Source organism: Falco cherrug, chromosome 7 (assembly GCF_023634085.1).
Source record: "Falco cherrug isolate bFalChe1 chromosome 7, bFalChe1.pri, whole genome shotgun sequence".
NCBI classification, from domain to species: domain Eukaryota; kingdom Metazoa; phylum Chordata; class Aves; order Falconiformes; family Falconidae; genus Falco; species Falco cherrug.
The window spans coordinates 52,437,680-52,453,053 of record NC_073703.1 but is presented as its reverse complement, the minus strand read 5'-3'; the positions used below and the strand labels follow the sequence as shown (position 1 = coordinate 52,453,053).

Sequence of the window (15,374 nt, the reverse complement as noted above, 5' to 3'; positions counted from 1 at the left end):
ATAAACTCTTCCTAAATCAATGATCTTTTCCATCTAGAGATCTCACCTCCGTGGGAAGACTCTCGGATGTCCCAAATAAGAACCCGGCCATCATCTGATGAACTGGCAAAGATGTTGTCATTTACTGGGCTCACTGAAAGTCCATACACTGCATCTTCATGGACAAACACATCCAAGGTCTCAGTGCTGGAAGAGAGACACACAATATTATTGTTCTTCCTTCTTTTGTTGTTGTTTTAAAAAGCAAAGTATTCACAGCTTTATCTACCTAGTAAAACTTAGTGACAAGGTATATGTAACTTCATAAAAAGACTCTTCTGTTTAATTGGAGTAAAAAACAAACAAAACACCCATGCAGAGTGACCAAGATGTCATGCTATGAGGAAAAAAAACCACCTCAGATAAAAACCCACACATTAAAAACTCCAGATACTGCAAAATGCTATGGAAATCATGTTGTAACAGATTAAGCTTAGGAGAAAGTAATGGGAAAGGGAAAGAAATCTTGGGACCTGTGGACTACATTTTTATTACTAAATGTAAAATGGAAAACAAGACAGAAGTTCATTCTTTAATACAGGCTTCTGTATCATCCAAAAGTTCAGCTGAAGCTCACAAAAGAGCTATTTTCCAGCTGGCTTTTTTAGTAAGTTTTCTTGGTTCTCCAGGATAGACCAGACCTATATTTTTCCCATGTAGAAAAAGCAGCAAATAACAACAAAATAAAAATAAGTCCCCTTCAAGTACCTACATTTCAGCCATTCTGCAGCTACAAAAAAGAAAAAGCCAATTCTCTGGTTCTTTTCCTAACTTTTTAGATCATTTAGAAAAGAGGAAAGAGTGGCATGGAGAGGCCAAAAGCTAAAATACTAAGATAGAAAATTCTGGGATTGTTTCACTTTGGCAAAAGACCTTTATTTCTTTAGAGAATATACTTTGTATACAATTCCTATACCTCATGAAAACTCCACCAAAGAGTTCCTACATAAAATCGGTGTTTTGCTTACATCGCAATTGATGTTCACAGTGACAGTTCTACAAATTCTGTCTCCTGGATCATTAACAGAAAGGCCAAAAAAGCAGTAATGGAAAAAGCCATTTAAAAGTATGAAAAGGCAGTTCATGTCACCATTCAAGAAGACAAAGTAACTTTCTATAGAAATCAATCAGAATTCAATGCGTCAGACTTTCTTTCAGAAGATCACACAAATATCCTTATAGGAATGAAATCTGTATGCATTACAACTGAACTTAGCACACCTAAAAAAATCCCTGATAACAAAAGCACATTAAAAATACATACACATCAAAAAGACTTGTTAAAAAACTTAAGTAAAACAGCAGGAAAAGATGTATTATATAGAAAAATTGTCAATTACAAAGATCTTGTAGAAGCTTAAAAATTTAGAACATAGTAAGGACCATCATCTGAAATTTTGACATTTCCACATTTATTTAAAACAACAACAAAACACCAAACAAAAAACATTCCCAAAAATGAACACCCCAACCCCCCAAAAAAGCACAAAACCCACCCCTCCAAAAAAAAAATAATCAACCCCTCAGAAAGTCAAACCACCACAACAAAAAAACCCACCAACAAACATCAAACAAAATAGTATTCCTGAGAAAGCATTAGAAGAGTTAGACAAAGTTACTTTTGCCTAGCTCTCATGTACAATTTAAACAAGTATATATAAGGTATGACAGAAGGCAGATACACACTGATCAGTTCAATGCAAAACGCTTTGGACAAATCTAGCAAGAAATATGTCCAAACTATGTTAACAAGGATTCAGGCAACTCTAAAGATTTAAGGTTTTGTATAACTCTGTTCTTACATGTATCTTTTCCTGCTTTTTCTTTATACTTGATTTTCTTGAGTTCATGTTATTTAAACAGTCATTGCTTAAATCTGTAGAAGCTACTAGTACAGACCAAAATTTTAACTTTATAGTCTACTTCAAAAGCAGTAAGCCCAAAAGACATGATATCTAGAGAACTCCAATCTAATACATTACCACTACTGTATTAATTATATTTCAACTAACACATGATGTAGCAACAACAAAGCCTAAGTCCCAACTGCTTTGCAGTTTTAATAAAAAGCAAGTATCAAATAAATATGGTTCACATTAGTGTGGAGAATCAGGTAGCTGCACCCAAAGTTTTAAAAGGCAGCTAGGCAGGCCGGGCACTAGCCATCTTAAATACAAGTCAGGTGAGTATTTTGGAAAACAAACAAACAAACAAAAACCCAACCAAAAAGCCCATACATGCCACAATACTTGTACATGCTTCAGAATAATCTGGTTCTGAATCTACTCAGAACCTACCATACTGCCTGCAGGACAGCGTATGTATTTCATAAACACTCTCTTTCCCAAGGTCAAAACAATGCAGAACCCAAGTGCTGAAAACAAACGGGGTGACAGGGCATGCTTCATTCCAGATATTAATTTATAAAATAAAAAGCATGTTTCAGGATTAAATAACTGTACTTTTCTACCAGACCATTAATAATAACAAAAAGTGCCTCCAGTGAGTTGACCCTAAGGGAGCTCTTGAAGCAGTGGAACCACAAACTGTGTATTTACCTTTCAACATCATGGAGTATAACTTGCTCATCATTGCCTAAAAAGAGAAATATGAACACTTAACATCATGTTGTAGTGATTAAAAAGCATTATAGTGAGGAAAAAAACCCAGCCTTTTTAAAATAAATTTTCTATTTCAAAACCAAAACTGAAGCAGAGAGAAGACCAGTTCAGTTGCCAAGTGGTCAGCCCTCTGCTCCATTATGTGAAAGGCTCCATGTAACATTTCCAGTCATGATCAAATGCACCAATCCATTCCAACTGCTACTGCTCAACAAATAATTTTACTTAACTGTGTTAATGATTATTCTTTGTTTAGTTTGAGCTTTTGGGGCATCTGCAGTGAAAAGAATATTATATGAAGCAGCAGAACACCTTTAACTCTCATGCAAATACACTTTCTTCCTGCGCAGAGGATCGTCCATAAAAAGGTAACAGAAGGTAAAAAGAGATGCCATAAGCAAAATGCACTGGCCTCCCAGCTCAAATGCCACCAGTTCACACTGTCAGCGTTCAGGGTTTTGCAACCATTGAGAAGGCATGACCGTGTAAGCCAGTATAATTTCTTTTGTAGTAACAAAAACCAAAGCAAGTAACCAGATGATCACTTATCTTTGACCACATCCATTGAATACAATGGAAACTAAATGCATGCATGCAGACTAAGAGGGTCATAGCTACCGAGTAACTCCACTGGTTCATGCCGTGTTTTTTCAAGCTATAGCAACAGAGTATGTTTTTAGTCTCTCCACTGAATATTAATTTAATTAAGTTGGCAGCCTCTCTTTAGATATATTTAAGGAAATGCACATTTATATTTAATCCAGAATAAAAAACCAGAAAGGCCACAAAGTCCTATTTTTATGTTCAGTATGTCTTTGTAGTTGCGGTATCAAGTTGTGAAGCTTTCCTAATGTAGAGGCCCAGAAGCAGGATTTCCTGTTATGATTCTTAAGTGTTCAGTTGACTCAGTTTTCATTTATCCCATACACATTTCAATTGTATTCTGTCCCAACAGAAGAAATATGCAAAAGCTTCTCTTTGACTAATGAGGTGTAAGATTTTTCTACATCCACTTGCTCTTTGCACAGGCTCCTAGATAAATTGTGTCAGCCTCAGATTACTGCAGTAGCTCATCTTTTCCATGGTACGCTAAACAAGTCACTTATGTGTAAGTGTCCTTTGACCATTAATTGCAATGGAAACTGCCCATTATACATTACAGGCAAGGTTTATACCTAGTAAAACTACTCCAGTGCCTGTGTATTTCACCAGTGAAAAATTCAGCCTAGTTTCTCCAGTGACAAAATCTCCTCCAGCAGACACTGCTCCTCCTCACTCTCCATGGAACAGGAACGTGAGAATCATTCTAGAGGCCTGGCTTCAAGCCTCTAGTCATTATGGGATCAACCTTCCCTTCCAACACAAGCTCCAAAATCAGAAAGAATGAAAGGAGGGGGTGTGAGGAACAACCACTGCTTCTCTCCATTTTGTGTGTATGAGGAGAAGGGGGTGACAAAAATCTAACCAGAAACTGCTTGGTTGCTGCTGGTAAGGCTTCATCCCTGCAGAAAACGTTACTGCTGTTCAGCCCAGTAGAGTTCCCACTTAGAGCATTTTAACACAGAAGAATTCATTCTTCATTGAGAATGATTGGGTTATAATTGTATACGCAACTCTGCCATTTATAATCTCTCCTGCTTTGATAACTGCAGTTACGATGATCAGAAAGACAAGAAGTATCTGCCATTCCATTCAATTGTATCTAACGGGATGAAATACTGCAGAGCATATACCGAGGAGCACAGTTAAGGTGGCCTAAAGCCTGTATCTGTCACCTCAGGCCTCTACAGGCACAAATGCAGTTCCCTGTAGGCTTATTTCAGCTTTTCATATATCAAACATTAAATGCAAAAAAAAAATTAAAAAATGCATGCAGTTTACTAAGAGGGGATCTTTCATTTCAAATGCTGCTCTACTCTCAGTATGTGTGGACAGAGAAGGGTGACAGTATTCTTCAAGGATGGGAATTTCTTTGATATCTTGAGACAGCTTTTTTCTCCAGAGATTACATGCAACACACTGTCCACTCAGTTCCTGCCTTCCATTTTTGTCATGGCTACACATGTGCTCCTTCAAAGCAAAGAGCTCTGAAATTCCTTGGATGCAATCCAGTTTGTACTGAAGTGGAAAATCTTTTCTCCTCTGCTATCAAGAGCTGCTTTAGGGAAAGGTCATCAGATCCTAAGTCATTAGTCATTGGCAGCTTTTATTTACAGACTGAATTGAGCTCTGTGCACCTTGTGCTAGTTTTCATACTCTGATTTTTAGGACAGTTTTTAAGTATTCCAACTTCCGTGATTTAAATACAACTCTAGCTTCAGTATTGGAGGGGTGGGGGTGGGGGTGTGACAACCAATAGATCTTAGGACACACAATCCTTTCAGATCTTTTCAGAATCTCCCAGAACACTGTTGAGTGAATAAATATAGTTAGCTCCATTTTACTGACAGAGATAAAACAGATGGTACATCTAGGCCATGCAGCAAAATGACTCTTTACAAGGGATCCAAGAGTCAGACTCACAGCCCTTGCACATGAGCTCTGTGAATCTTGGTGGAGCAGCTGAAAGAGTTCCTGACTCTTCCAATGGAAATAATTTCTGGCAAAGACACAGTGTGTTTATGCAAACTGCAGGAGGAAAAAGAGACAAGAACGGCCAGTTTGTCTGTGCATCAGCTGTCACAGCTCATCTAACCCGGCATTTTAGCAAAAATCCACCATAATCAATGATGTAAGTCTTTAACTGCAGGTTATTTAAAAATATGAAGAATATCAAGGCCAATCACAGCCCAATGTGTCAACAGTTCTAAAAGGCAGACTCTTATCTAGTGAGGACTGAAATGAGGTTTGAGAATAAGTAATCCACCAATAGATGGCAATAGTCCTTCATTAGCCGTCTAAAGGTGCATTAAAATCAACTAGCAGCAGCAGAGATTTTCAAGCATCAGGTCTGAGTGCCGGAGACAATACAGGGTCTACTCTCAGTACAGCTAAAGGGAATAACAAAGACCATGTTCCAGAGTCTGTAGCACAAGTATGGGCACACTGGACCCAGGATTCTCAGGATAGCTCGTGACACAATGTGCTTACACCAGGGTTTAAGAAAAGAAGCATGACAAAACTGAAAATACTGTGCTAGCTGAAGAATTCCCTATTCCCAAAGAACACCTTCTAGATCCTTAGGAGTCTTATGGGAAAGAGCAGGATGTCGCTCATGGCTTCTACTCTAAGGCATTCACAACATAAACTCCTGTGAAATCAGGATGCTCTTCCTTCCTTACCTCCAGAGAACACTTTCGTATTGCCACTGTTGAAAGCTAGGCAGAAGATATTAGAGTGATGCTCCCCTTTCAGCTGAACTGGTTTGACTCTTGAGTGGATGGCTTCTTCCATATGCCAAAGTAAGACCCGGCGGTCATCCCCTCCTGGAAGAAAGAAAGGAAGTGTGTATTACTGCCTCAGTGGTGTGTAAGTTGATGAGAAAAATTATTTAACCCCGCAGTTACTCATAGAACACTTTGCTGAACCCCTAATCAGCATAAAAAACTTATAACTTGCAAGGGTTTGGATATATAGACATGCATTCACATTAAGATGCCATGAAGTCAGATATTCAATTAATATTAATGAAAACAAGAGGAATCATCAGGAAAAGTTTGGATTAAACAGCTGCCATTCTGCCAGCACACAGTGACAACCTATAGTAACCTTGAGACTCAAAATTTTACTGGTATCTAAAATTCTGTGGCAAGCTGTAGATTAATTACATGCCAAATTAACATATGCATTTTGGCAAAAGGCTTCTACACCAACTCTTCATTCCCAGCATCGTTTGTGTTATTCATAAAACAGGAACTTTTTTCTCCTTTCACTAACAACTGTATCTTCTCTAGCAGTCTTCCCAAAGCCTTCATAGCATAGGTTGGCTACTGGACTGACATGTGGCCATAAAACAATTTTACTGAAGCATTCATAAGTCTCCAGTATGCACAGTTATGTCATGCTTCTACATCTGTAAAGGTTAAGACAGAAATTTCTGAGGTGAACTCCTGACAAAGAGAGTAACTGGGAAAAAGAAGTTCAACTCCTTCTTGCTTTACATCTTGTTGTACTACTTTGAATTGCTTGCCTAAGTGCAACTCTCAGTTCAGAGCTCTAAACACAAACATATTTAAGTGCCTCCTTCTTTGTCTAGTATAAAAGAACTATATATATATAAAAAATATAAATAAAAAAGACTCTGTTCATGCTTCAATTGCATTAAAGTATTATTAGGAAGTAAAAAAAAATCCAAGATGCTATTGTATTGGACAGCACTCTCAACATCAATTTCGGAAGGCTGCAAATATCTTCTTCAAGTCAGACTCAAAATATTTTTGTTACCTGTCTCTAATAAGAAATGAAGGAGAATAGCATCGCAAGTCAAAGGTGCCACTAGAAACCTGATGATTTCAGTTAAAACATTTTACTGCTTCTTTGCATAATCAAAAGCATAAACTTAATGCCTTCTGAGCTGCTATCTAGAAGGTAAAAGGCATGAAATAGAGACAAAAGGAAACTGAAATTAATTGGTCTGTGGTTTACTTCAAGAAGAGGTAAATGCATAAACAGAATTTATGACTCCCGTTAATCAGATTTCTTAAAACTTTTCACATCACATGATGATATTAAGAAGTTTTCCCATGGGACTGAGTTATGTCAAACATCCTTTAAGTTAAGTCTCCCAGCCTTTAAGTCTCCTAACAGATTTTATGACAATCACTTTGATAGACACTACAGCTGCATGTTATGCTTACCCATGCTCCATAAAATTAATTGCATATTCCTCCTCCTGATTTTGTATTTCACAGAGCAAACAAGAATACAAGCTAAAAAAGATTTGCCATGCACTTGGTAACTACTGGGAATAAGAGACAAATGTGATGGGTCCAGAAAAACTCACAGTAATTTATGGTCAACTAAACTGATGGGAGCTTAGATCCCCTTCTATCTAGAAATAGGAAAGTTGTAATTGCACCCTAGTGGTTGCAGATGGGGTAGTAATACAGAGACATAGAAATACACAACTACTGAAACGTACAACCACATTAGTCACGCTAAAACAAAGAAGTGATTGTCAAACTTAAAGTGGTTACTTTCCAAAACTACCAACAGCCAGGTCTTAATGTTTATCACTACCTGGCAGACGCTTTAGGCAACATTTAAGGCTGGTGAACACCAACATTGCTTCTCTCAGACTACATTTATTGTCTTTCACAAGCCTTCTGTAAAAGACATTTCAGGGTGAAACATAGTAACATACTGTTGTTAATTGTTACCAGAGCAAACCAATTCCCCAACCAACTGCAGTACTACACATCCTCCTACCTGACAGCACAACCATCTAGGTGTCTTACTTTAACAGCAAACTCATATACATTTCCACTACCCACCTAGTCCAGATATAAACAAAAATAAAGAAGATAACCAAAGACAACAAACATAACTGAGGTTTCCAGCACACTTACAGTACAGTAGGAGCAGGAAAAATTGCAACCTGTGTAGAAAAGTCTTTCACAGTGTTAAAAAGTTGTTAGTACCTTCTTTTTTTATAAGTTCCTATACCTTAGTGCCAGCTTCCTCTGCCTCCATCTTTGAAACAACTCTTCCTACTGAATCCAGGTATCTCTCTCTTTCCAGACTAGATCTCCATGAGACTTTGGTACAAAGGGCCCCACTATTGTGTATCCAATGCTACATGTGGCGGCACAAAGTTTAGCAGCTTCTAAATGCTCCCCACACTCATGCAACACTGTCACTTCGCCATCTATGTACTGTCTTGCACATACTTATTTTTGAGAATTTCTACAACCCTGTTTCATGCCTCAGGTTTATTCCTCTCATACCCCACTGAGACAGAGAAGTTTAATAAAATTATAATGTTAACTGGCTGGAAAGCATTTTCCCTTCTAACTTCAATTCAGCTATTCCAAAAATACTTCTGACTTAAAGCCAGTTCTACCAGAAAGCAAAAGCCTTACCAATGTGTGCAGTCACAAAGGAGGATTTGTGGCAGTAAGACACTTTACAAGTGTCTACATCCTCATACGAAAGAGCAAGAAGTGTTGTTAAGTCACAGGCAAATATACCCAAGAAAGGCAAGTCTTATGTGACCAAAACCAGGAGAGGGCAAACCAGCAAATGCAGTCTCTGCTACCAAAACCTAAACCTAACTCACAGAAGTCAGAGGGAAGAACTGAGAGAGGTACACATGTATGGATAGGTATACAGGAAAACAGCAAAGAAAATGTGAACATACAGAGCTTTTACACTCTGTAGAAAGGAACCACGATTCATCAGACACAAAGTGCATGCACATTCTGCAATGTAAGTTACAAGTCTGAAAATTACAGGAAACTTCAGGTCTGTAGTACTCGTCCTGTACAGTTGATCCTGAATGAAGATTAATTAAGATGCTATCAATTTAGCACAGATTTATTGTGCATGTACACCAATTCCACATACATGCAAAGAAGCCACTCAACAGTTTTCAAAAAGCACTGGACCCACTGCACAAACTTGTTGCAACTCCACAATGCTCCCCAAAAGAGAGTAACTGTGTATGACAAGGGTATGTTCTTGACATGATACTGAGCACATACTAACAGCAATAGGTTTACTATACATCTGGGAAAACTGAATATATGGCCTCACATGAAAATACCTTAGCCACCAAAGCTCCACATTTGGATTTTCTAGAAACTTAAGTCCCACATAAAGTCTGGAATTTGTAATTTTTCAGTTCATGGTGTCAGAAGTAATAAATTTGACATCTACTAAGTTTCACTTCCATCTTATTTTGCTGATTCTGTTTAGAACTGCTTGACTGACAATTTGAAAAGTAAAAGTTTGTGTGACCCAGCTAAGAATCATACAATGCCATTCTACAGTTACTTTTCAAAAAGGAACCACATTTTAAACGGTTTAATTAGTCAAGTACTTCAGTGTTCATTATGGGTGAAAACTGCTTCTACATTCAAAATTAAAGTGAGAGAGGAAGACAAGTCAGGCCAAAGTAGGTGGTCAGAGAGGCTGAAAATTTTATGACCTTCCCATATAACTCCTGATGTAGAGAAAAGCAGTATTTCTTTTCCTTTTTTTTCTTTTACAAGCACACGTGAATAAAAAAATAACACACACACATGTTTCTTCCCTGCCCCAAGTCACTGGAATACTTTGTTAATGCTTTGGGCCTTCTGACTAATGTTGATGAGAGACACAGGCAGGATTAGGGAATTCTGCCCAGAAGATACATAACTGAGCATACCTAAAAGGAAAGCTTGCATTTCAACTCTTGGAATAGTTATCATGAAATAGGTTCTTATGCAGACAAATGCTTTGTGTTCACCCATGACAATCTTCTATCTCCTGAGAAGAATTAAAAGTGTCTTGTCTTCTTCACAGTTTGCTCACTTCAGAATGGGTTGCACATGCTGCATACCCCAAGACTGGAAGGGGGAAGGCTCCCCAAAAAAAGTTCTTTTGTTTTGTTTTGGCTTGGGGTTTTTTGTTTGTTTTTTAATACAGCACAGACAAAGGCTATAGGTAGAACATGCCTGTTCTAGATAACTGAACAGGTCCCAAATGACTCAGCATGGCATATATTTCAGCAAACAGTTCACTGCCTCTACAGTGCCTAAATGAAAGCATTCTAGTTTTGCCCTGCTTTTGGACTAGATATTCCCCAAAACACTTTCTGATCTAGTTACCTCCTAAACGGGTAATCACTAAATTTATACACAATTAAATTCTGGAAGAGGAGTCTACCTCACAGTAACAGTAGTGTACTTGTAGTCCAGGACTGTTCTTATTAGTCCTAAAACGGTTCTAAGGGGGCCAGAACATACCCTTGCCAAAAGCAAATCTAGTCTAAAAAGTATCTGCACAGCTCATGAAACACACTTGAGCCCGTGTGCTAACAGAAACACTTCAAAATCATACCAGTCAGGACTTAAAACCTGCAGTTTCAAAGTACATTAAATGAGCTGACTGTGGACAATGCTGAAGACCACTACTCCTCTTTGTCTCCCATACACCAGGTACAGTCACTGAAGAACCTACATGGCAAGCGGGCAACACTTCCAAATCATAACATAAAAGATTAATCTTAATGCTTTTATCTACTCAAGAAGTTACACAAATCACGAAGAGTGGGAGACTGGATGGTATTTCAAGAAGATGATCACTTAGTTGACCCTGGTCATGGGCAAAAGGCCAGACTGTGACAGAATTATTCCCAGTAGATGTGTGTCTCATTTGTTCTTAAAAACCACAGAGGTAGATTTCACACCCTCGTTAGGCAGCCTATTTCAGTGCTTCATTATCCTTGCCATTAGGCAGATTATCCTAATATCTACCCTGAGGGTGCAGTTTGACGTTGCATGTAATCCCACTCCCCCTTGCCATGTGCTCCTGCTGTTTTCCCTCCCACTGAATTCAGTGGTGATGCAGCCAGAGGGTGAGTAGGTTAAAGATGTTGACCTGACAGAAAATCAACTGTCAGATAAACAACCTCTCCCCTCCTGTTCCTTCCCCCTCTTTAGATGCTTCCATCATACCAACTTACAACTTTAAGCCATAAAAGTGCCATGTTACAAACAATGGAGAGGAGAAATAAGTGAATGAACCACAGGATGAAGGGGAAGTGTAAAATCAAACAGCATCCTAAAATCTTTCTTCCTATAATTTAACACCATTTCTTAGTCCTATTTCCAGTGGACAAAGAATTTACAACTTTATGTCATAATAATGTCATAATAAAAAAAACAATTTTATGCAGCTTGAGACTTGTGTCTCTACTCAGCTTTTCTTTCTGTAGACTAAATGGGCCTTTTTCTTTCAGCCTTTCATTTTTCTAGACCTCTGATCATTCTTTATACCCTCTTCTGAACTTTCTCTAGTTTGGCCACATCCTTCTTAAAGCACAGCGCCCAAAATTGAGCACAGCACTCCATCAACAGCATCAAATACAGCAGGATTACTTCACATGCTTTATCATGTCTGAAGGTATTTATGTTGTGATCTGCTATCACATTTGGATCCTCTTCTACATGGCTATGGTCTAGTCTCCACAGTGTATTTGTAGAGTTGACCACTTTTACTCACATGCTGTAGTTTGCACTTGTCCCTATCAAACCACATGACCTTTTTTCCCCGGGTAATGTCTCTTAATTAACTTTAAATTGAATTCCTATCCTCTGAAATTATTGCTGCCTTTCTTGGTATCACCTTTAAATTTCGTAATTTCTCAAGACATTAATGAAAACATTGCATAGTAACTGGATCGAATGTCTATCCTCACACAGAATTCTGCCTGATAAAAAGAGACTAAGATCAAGACTGCCCCTCTTCAAAACATATTTGATACAGAATCTCTTACTTCAGAAGTAACAATCTACACCTTTGCTAAAGTCACCTCATTCCTCTGTTTTAGGATCATGCTCCTTCAGACTTACATGGTAACCAAATGGCATGAATTTCCAGTACTTTCTCGCATCCCTACAAATTTACAATCATAGAAGACCTATTAATTTTTGCATTATCTGGTGTGGGAAAGAAAAGCCAAGAGAAAAGAACATATGCATAAATTAAGCCTCAGATTACTGTACTTCCCAGAAGTTATCTTGAAAGTGCAGTTTAAAGTAGGAGAAAAAAAGTGGGTAGTTCTGATAAAGATACTCATGTTTGTAAGAGATAGTAGGCATGAAAAATGAGTCAGATAAACAAATAGGAAAACATCCACCAAACCTGAGGATGGCAGAAAGAAAGACTATTACACAGACTAAGTAAAGATTATTTTTAAGAAGTTAAATTGCCTGGCATATCTGAAGGAAGAAGTCAGTTGCATATCATTGCATGGTGAATTTAATTTCCATGCATGGACAGTCATGTGTTTCTCAAACTGTTAACAGAAAAATAGCACCACCTAGAATATAGAGTGTTGCAAAGACACATTTTGTCCAATGAGATCTTCCAACTCCATCCAAAGCAGCCAGTTCAACTAATTTCAGTCCACTTATTTCTTGTATGTTAAGCTTTCATCTTCCCTTGTGTCATTCTACAGATAGGTCTTTTCTACTTATCACATCTTCTCCTGAGTACCCATCTCCTCCTTTAATTTCTCTTAATTTTCTTTATTTCTTGTCCTTATGCCTGTCCCTTCTTCTAGCACTCCGGCCCCAAAACACTAGTGCCTCTCTCTCTTTCTCCCCCTCTCTAAAATGACACTGTTGAGTTCCACACAGGTACAGCAAAAGCCTACAGACTAGCCCTCAACCCAACCTGTAGACCTCAACTTTTTCACTTGAAAACGTGGCTAGGAACAAAATTAATTATGTAATCTCTAATACAAGATTTGAAGAAGATACCAGAAAGTTTCAAACATGTTTTCAAAAGTCCTGCTGAGGCTTATCTACACTGAAGTTCTTCCCAAAATCCTAACAGGAAAACTATCTGGAACTGTAATACAAACCCTGTTTAAGCAGTTTGAAATGTTTACTGAAACAGTAGTCATTAGTCTTACAGGCTTGCTTCTGGGAGATACATCAAAAAAAAAAAAAAAAAATGTGACACATACCCAAGAAAAGCATTCCTGCCAATACTGATTAGAACAGCACTAATTTGGACACAGACAAGCATTTAAATGGCATCAGTATAGCCACGACAAATGCACTATACCAGCTGTATTTAAAACAGCTCTAACAAGGTCTAAGTTGTGAATAAGTCAATTAGCTGAAGCAGACTTCTCTAGGTTAAGAACATACATATTACTTAAGACTGAACAACTGAAAAGACGGCTTGCACTCTCCCTTTTCAGACACTCCAATATCCCTGTTAACTCTCTTAGCTGCTGTAAGACCAGATGGAAGCATCTAACATCTCATCCTTACCTTAGCACACTGGCTGTTTTGAGGGGCAAGAGAACCACATGCCATCTATTCTAAGGCTTTACCTGCATTTGTAAGTCTTCTGAAGCAACTCTACTAGAAAACTTCAGATTAGAAGCAGCTTATACCCTTCCTTTATCTTTCATCTGAGCTCTCCTAGTATTTTCTCCTGCTTTTGCTGCTTCTCAGAGTTTCAAGATTAAGCATGACCTTAAAAAATGGAGTGGCTTGAGTGTTATTTTAATGAATACTGGGTTTATAATGGCATGAAATTTAACAGAGTATCCATAATTTTTTTGCCTTTTAATTTCTTATTCTTGACTGAAGACCAAAACACCTGCCTTTGTTGCTATGTCATATAAAGCATTCTAGATCCTATGGCCATGGAAAACCTAAAACTTTTTTACAAACTGTTACCATAATTAAAGCTCTTCATTTTCTCAGGGCATGGATAAGGTCAGACTTAAAGTAGTCTGTTCTTCAATATCCAAAATTTGTGCACTGCTAACACCTGTAACTTAAGCATCCCATTCCCACCTACCCCCACCTTTTTTTCATTGCTTCCTAGTAATTTCATGAAAATTTAGGAGGGTAGAACTCTAGTACCATTTATCTCCTACATATGGAGGAAAAGCTTACCCCCTCTAAACATTCTATAGCTTTATTGAGAAGCTAGGAAATTGAAAACTGGCAATAGCTTGAAAGCCTTCTTTTTACTTATTGCTTCTTTAGACACTACTCAATGGGAAATGTGCCTCCATTCTCTCACTGCACCTATTTTGACTCAGGCAGTTTGGACAAAATTAATTCTTAAAAGTCTCTTTCAGCCCCCAGCTTTTTTATGCTTCTGCCTAAAGAATGTCAACATCGGTAAGTGCATCGATGATACGACAAGACCTGAAGTGTCTCCTGAGATTTTCTTGAGTAAAAACAAAAAATACTGATGGTGTTTCCATCACTTATTATGGAAAATAAAAAAGCAACAATGGATGTGCTTGACCTGTCTAGCACTCTAAGTAGAAATACATAGCTCTGCTTTTGACTGGTGAAGCACCAGTGCAAACCAGCATGACAACTCTAGCACACCTGGGAACTTTACCATAGATGAATCAGCATTCCCTTCCAACACATATACATGCATATATGTACATGTAAGTATATACATATATACGTATAGTCACAAGACACATGGATGTCCATTTCAAAAGCTGTGTGTGCATATAGAGAAAAGAATCCCCAAGAGCAACACAAGATTCTTCACCGACCCTTCTTCCAGAAATCAGTGGACTTAACACTTGTAAGTTTCTTCAGCTAAGAAAGCTAAATTTCAGAAGATCTATCAGCTTCCACTCTAGGTTTTTAAGGTGATTTTATTCTGCCCTTGCATAAAGGTAACCAAACTGCTGTAATAACTTTTTACTGAAACCCCACATTATTTCTGGAGTAATTACTGACACCTTTGTGCAACAGAGCCCGCTTCTGCCCAAACACCACGGCAAGGCAATATGCAGCCGGCCCAGCCGTGACCCATCGCCTTCCCCAACAGTCCCTGTGGCTGTTTACAGCCCACCAGAGGGTGTCCAAGCAAAACAGAGACCCCCTCGCACCTCGGCTGAGAATCAGGCCGTTACCCTCTTGCAAGGGGAGAGACCCCTCTCAACAAAGCTGCCACGGAGCTCTGCAGTTCCCCCGAGGGCCGTCGCCCCACACGACAGGGAACGCGCCCTCCCTGCTGCGGCCCGTCTGCGGGGGAGGGAGCTGCCGGCAGCCCCAGCCCGCGGGACGGCAG

At 38.6% G+C, this 15,374-nt stretch overlaps 1 protein-coding gene across 4 annotated transcripts in view; it reads right to left on the bottom strand.

Annotated features, from left to right (window-relative positions):
* DCAF5 (DDB1 and CUL4 associated factor 5) overlaps nucleotides 1–15,374 on the bottom strand; it is a 77,415-nt gene that overhangs the window by 60,373 nt on the left and 1,668 nt on the right. The window contains exons 1-4 of one of the 4 annotated variants that reach the window (XM_014281441.3): nucleotides 13,589–15,218; nucleotides 5,942–6,085; nucleotides 2,598–2,634; nucleotides 47–186 (exon numbers count right to left, since the gene is read on the bottom strand). In XM_014281441.3, the coding sequence (XP_014136916.2) occupies nucleotides 47–186; nucleotides 2,598–2,634; nucleotides 5,942–6,053 (289 nt within the window). In that variant the 5' untranslated portion in view covers nucleotides 6,054–6,085; nucleotides 13,589–15,218. Of the gene's footprint in view, nucleotides 1–46; nucleotides 187–2,597; nucleotides 2,635–5,941; nucleotides 6,086–7,456; nucleotides 13,217–13,588; nucleotides 15,219–15,374 lie in introns of those variants that run through there. The other 3 variants (XM_055715022.1, XM_027808102.2, XM_005441099.4) reach the window with 3 other exon arrangements.